This window comes from Etheostoma cragini, chromosome 6 (genome assembly GCF_013103735.1).
Source record: "Etheostoma cragini isolate CJK2018 chromosome 6, CSU_Ecrag_1.0, whole genome shotgun sequence".
In the NCBI taxonomy this organism is placed as follows: domain Eukaryota; kingdom Metazoa; phylum Chordata; class Actinopteri; order Perciformes; family Percidae; genus Etheostoma; species Etheostoma cragini.
Window position 1 is genome coordinate 18,728,654 of NC_048412.1, and position 5,330 is coordinate 18,733,983.

The following is a 5,330-nucleotide window of genomic DNA, read 5'->3' on the forward strand; positions in this document are numbered from 1 at the left end:
AATATTAGACTGATAAACCATTCTGGCTGCAATTATTGGCCGATATTAGCTGATGACATATAAATCAGCATTAGGGGGTATTTTTACCATTAAAGTAGTCTTGTTTTGCCAGACCCTCCTCCAAAGCGCTCTGAAGGAGGGTCTGGCTACTCCACATAGCATTCGGGGATGCGAGGGAAACATGCTATGGTTTAATGGCATTTCTATAAACCAATCAAAATCGTCACGGGCGCCGCTAAACTCTGCACAGAGCCGCTGCAAAATAGTCGTGCGAGAGAAAACGTATATTGGACAGACAGTCTAGCTAGCTGTCTCAATTTACCTGCAGAGATCTGAAGAGCAGTTAAAGAAAAGTCCTCATTAATCCACCAAATTTAAAATTCCAACACAAAGAAAGTAGAAGTGAAATTTCCTGTGGCACCGGAGAAATCCCGAAAGTGGAACGTCAAGGACATAGACAACCGTTAAAGTAACAAAAATCAGTTGTTTAGAACGACATGGTTTGTCCACTAAGGGAGCAGTGACAAGTTTATCTTTCTGTTGAAAAGTGTCCCACACAGATCACATATCCTGATCAAACTTCCAACTCTAATATATTCTTATCAAAAAATGTTTGTTATGTTAAATGTCTATATTAAAGAAACAAATATCAGGCGACATTTAGGATGTTTTTTTAGCTCTCTATAATATTAATATCGGTATCAGCCTAAAAGATCCAACATCGGTCTTTAAAAAATACAGTTTGCTTTTTAATACAAGGGTGAATCAGTTTAAACAAAATGCCAGCATTCCACTTATCATAGGGATGATGTATCCAAGTGGGCTTGTCTTTCACTCACCTGGTACGCAGTTTCACCTGTCTTCTCCTCTGGAACCTGAATCCTCCGGACCACCAGGAAACAGTGCAGGAAATGAGACTTGATAACATCAGACAGGAACGGGGTTTGGCTCTCCTGGTAGACTAAAGCTACAATGTCATTACCAATGTGTCTTTTTCTTTGTAACTGTACAGGGGGGGAAAAAGTGTATCAGTGTTTGTTCTAGACCTTTGTTTTCTAACTAGTATCAAAACACCCTGAGAAATGCTGCTGTGAATCATCAGGCTGACACATTAACTGACCTGCTGCGGGTCGCCCTCTGTAAAAGGCAGTTTAGTTGCGACATGGAACATGATTTCTCTCCCATGAAAGGAAGTGAAGACAGCTTCCCTTCCTGTCTGACCATGACATACATCCAGTCCTCCTCTGAACCTGAGAAAACAAAGTGAGAAGAAGAAATCATGTGATGATATTGCATGTGTCACTCATCCTGCTGAACAACATCAACATGGTGCACTTTACCCGGTGAAGCCTTCCAGTTGAACCGTCTCTCCCAAAATAGAAAGGAGTTCTTTAAACTCTTCACTTTCTTCATTGTTACAAAGTATGTCCTCCTCAGTGAACTAGAGAGAGATGGATTATGATTGGTTATGGTATAGTTTCACATCATTTTAATGAATGCAGGACATTTTCTGCACAATTTTTGTACCTGCCCGTCCTTTTGGTACAAAATGCCAAACTTAAAATTAGGAGACACTCTGTGTTCGTCAAATGCGGTTATGAGTTCTGGAGCCTGAGGGATGAGTGAGAGGGAGAGAAGCTTTCAGAGGATTTGTCTGAGATAAGTGGTCCTTCATTTTGACTTATTAGTAATTTCATAGAGCGTTACCTTGAGGAAGCTGACCACTTCAAACTTTGAGACAGTCACTCTGTCACAGAGCATCTAGAGAGAAAATGTGTCATTTTATAGACTTTGTCATCAACCAGAGGAAGTACATTTATCAAATACTGTACTAAAGTAAAATTTTGAGGTACTTTACTTGAGTATTTCTGTTTTATATTTCTTTATATTTCTATTTCACTCTGTTTCAGAAAAAAATATTGTACTTTACCACTCCACTATATGCACTTGACAGCTATAGTTACTAGTTACAAGGCAGACTATTTTTTCATTTTACACACAAATTCTACATACAAAACTTATCAGTTTAAAAAATATGATGATTTTTAAAAAATAAATTAAACTATATAACAGGATATAAAGTAGATACCATTAGTTCCACCTCAAGATACAACAATAAAAATGTTTCATACATGTTGATGCATCAATAAAAATAATGACATATAAAATATTAACACTCAACCAACATTTACTTGTGATACTTAAGGTATTTTCGGCTAATAGTGCTTATGTACATGGTTGCAACAGAGTGTGGTGCTGCTACTTTTACTTAAGTATTGTATACATATGAATACTCCTTTACCAGAATAATAGTTTGATACCTTTGCTAATTCAACAGCAGATGGGATGTTTGGGAAAAGAGAGACAGCGAAAGCTCCATGCAGAGTGCACTGCTTCATTCTGCGAGACAAGAAACAATCTTGGTATTATCCTCTGTGATGCAGGATTACTCGGAATTACCAGTTACTGTATACAGAGACATTCAAATGAAAATGCAAAGCCTCTGCTCAAACATCATTCTGAGCAGTGAAGCTTGAACCTTTGGATGAACACAGCTTTTGAGTGGAGGGGGAATGCACAATTCTCTGGGAAATGCGTCTTTTATTGCAGCTTGGATTGTACAAAACTAATCTCATAGTTGGCTCTCTACCTTAGTATCACCCGCAGCTTGCTCTCCTCTTCCTCCAAACACACAGAGAGAACCAGGGGCCCCAAAGACGGATCCACTGCTGTAAATGAGTGATGGTACTAAAGGGAACAAAACATGATAAAAACACAAGTTCAGGAAAGATAACACATTCCTTGATACTTTAGACAAAGTCTGCTTACACGTGAGCGGAAGAACTCGTGATAGATTTTGGCCTCCCCATCTCTCTCCATAATGTCGTAGCTCTCTGGATCAACGCCACAGTGGGAGGAGGTGGGACTCACATCTACAAGCCTCGCCAGAGGGGGGTCTATCCAGTAGCCCCCTAGCTTTGGAGGGAGGATGAGTGGCAGGTCTCCTCCACCTATCTTTAAAAGCTGAGACTAAAATAGGGACAAAGGAGCACTTGATGATGATGAGGGCCTTTTGTTTCTGTTGTTTACGGAACAAATCTAATGTTGTTTATAGAAAGGTCAACACACACACACGCACACACACACGATCAAACTCATAAATAGTCAACACTGTGTGTTTCTTATTCTCACATTGAAAACTAACCTTCAGCGGAAGAGGAAATTCACACCTCTGCTCATCGATCCTGCTGCCCTGATGGACAACGGAAGTATTGATAAGATGTTAAGAAACTTTTCTTGCTCAGACAGCCCTGAACACGCGCACCACACAAGATCAAATTGTGCTTTAACTCACCTGCAGCTTTTCAATTATTTCAAACAGCTCTGTGTCCTGATACAAACCACAGGCAGTAAATGCAGACAGAGAGAAAGGGGAGGAGAAACATGCGGAGGAAGAGGAACATGACAAATGGTTCAGTTGCAAATGGAAACTTCTGAGAAATGCAGGATTTGAAAAAGCCTTAAGTGTATTCAGTTAAAACAAGAGGGGAAGGTGCAAGCTGAACATGCTAATGATATCACCCTCTGGTTGTTGCTGGCTGAGAGGAAAGGCTTTCTGTCACTGGCAGGAGAGTCCAGGATGTCCACTATGTTGTCCTCTGCAGATTCAGGTCTGCAGCAACAGGTTCGTTTACAGCAAAATTCATCACTTCTCATTCAGTTCTCACTTTATACAATACATCTTGAATATTAGCTCGAAACAGCTGCAATAAAATGGAAATTTAAACCTCACCTCGTCTCATCCCCACATGTGAATTTGTCCACACTGTAAACAAGGAAGTGAGAACTACTCGAAGAAGAAAACGGATCATCTAACATAGATAGGATCACTTATATAGCTACAAAATAATCTCATTATCATTTAATATATAGGTAGCTACTCAATTGACTTGGAAATGTCGGTCCTAATTTGAGACAAACAGTGTCTTTACTCACCCTCCATATGCCCCAAAAGTGAAACTTCTCTTTCTGGAGAAAGACATGTCATTCCTCTTTTCTCTCTCCATAGCTTTGGTGTCACTGGGAATGTTTGTACATGCCAGTTTGCTACTGAGTCAATCAGGGCTGGCCAAGGTTGAATTAATTCACTCTATCATTCTGTCACTCCTCCTCCTCTCTGCCCCCTGCCTCTCACTCATTTAAGCTTCCCTTTCCTCCCTCTGTCCTGCTGTCAGCCAGACATTCAGCAATAACCACCTCATGGTCACAGGTGTAGCCACCGCCACAAACTATAAAATGGACACGGTCTGGCTGCTCCATGCCATCGATCCTTCTGCTTGAATAGACACTCGTGGTGGTTTCTCAGACTGACTAGACTTGAAGATAGACTTGTAAATAAATAAATAAATAAAGGGCTGAGACATTTTCTTCCGGAACCTGTTACCCTTTGAGTCAGTAAGGATCATTAATTATTGACAGCACACACACAGTGAGGGTGAGGAGTTAGACAGCAGGGGAGGGCAAAGCCCGAGGTTAGGGGGGGGGGGGGGGGGGGGGGGGGGGGGGGAGAGAGAGAGAGAGAGAGAGAGAGAGAGAGAGAGAGAGAGAGAGCAAAAGAGAAAGGGAAGTAGAGAAAGGCAAACTAAGGAGAGATTGAGAGGACGAAAGAAAGAAAGAAAGGGAAAGAGACAGAGATAAGAGGTGTTCACAATTAAATGGTGCCCCACATGACACAAAATCCCATTTCTATTAACAGCATATCTTAAACAAATACTGTCTGTATCATTCGAGAAAGAGGGATGCAAAGCACATATTTATCAAACTAACAAAAGTAAAAATGTTGTACTAAGATGAACAATAAACAAGAAGTATTTTGCTGGTGTAGTTTGCTAGTAGCTAGTTTTATACTTAAAAAAAGTCCCAACATTGAGCCCCTAAAGGATCACCAGATAAATGTTAAGGGTTGTGAGATGATTAATGGGGCAGCAAAGAAGGAAAAAACTAAGTTCTTCTACACAAACAAGTATTTATGTTTGGGACCTTTCTCAGATTTATGCATTTATGAAACATTGGAATCATTTTACCTTTTTACGCTTCAAGCAGGCATTTAAAGAAAACCATGTGAGAAGTTTAAAAGGGAAACGTCTCTTTGGTGGAAGTGACAACTCCGATTTCTAAACACTTGACAAGCACCCCATGTAAGGGGAACAATAACATTGCATAATATTTTACAAGAAAAAAATATAATAAAAAATATAATGTCATATGCATTTTTGTCCCCGCGACCCAATATCGGATAAGCGGAAGATAGATTGGATGTATGCATTTTT

At 40.2% G+C, this 5,330-nt stretch overlaps 1 protein-coding gene across 1 annotated transcript in view; it reads right to left on the bottom strand.

Moving 5' to 3' along the window:
- Nucleotides 1-4,467, bottom strand: part of si:ch1073-90m23.1 (rap1 GTPase-activating protein 2) — a 6,736-nt gene extending 2,269 nt beyond the window's left edge. Inside the window, exons 1-13 of the mRNA XM_034873596.1 lie at nt 3,997-4,467; nt 3,794-3,847; nt 3,583-3,673; nt 3,356-3,391; nt 3,206-3,253; nt 2,830-3,030; nt 2,651-2,748; nt 2,322-2,400; nt 1,708-1,761; nt 1,528-1,611; nt 1,341-1,441; nt 1,121-1,250; nt 810-1,004 (exon numbers count right to left, since the gene is read on the bottom strand). Coding sequence (XP_034729487.1) covers nt 810-1,004; nt 1,121-1,250; nt 1,341-1,441; nt 1,528-1,611; nt 1,708-1,761; nt 2,322-2,400; nt 2,651-2,748; nt 2,830-3,030; nt 3,206-3,253; nt 3,356-3,391; nt 3,583-3,673; nt 3,794-3,847; nt 3,997-4,067 — 1,242 coding nt within the window. The 5' untranslated portion in view covers nt 4,068-4,467. The remainder of the gene's footprint in view (nt 1-809; nt 1,005-1,120; nt 1,251-1,340; nt 1,442-1,527; nt 1,612-1,707; nt 1,762-2,321; nt 2,401-2,650; nt 2,749-2,829; nt 3,031-3,205; nt 3,254-3,355; nt 3,392-3,582; nt 3,674-3,793; nt 3,848-3,996) is intronic.
- Nucleotides 4,468-5,330: the final 863 nt, after the last annotated feature.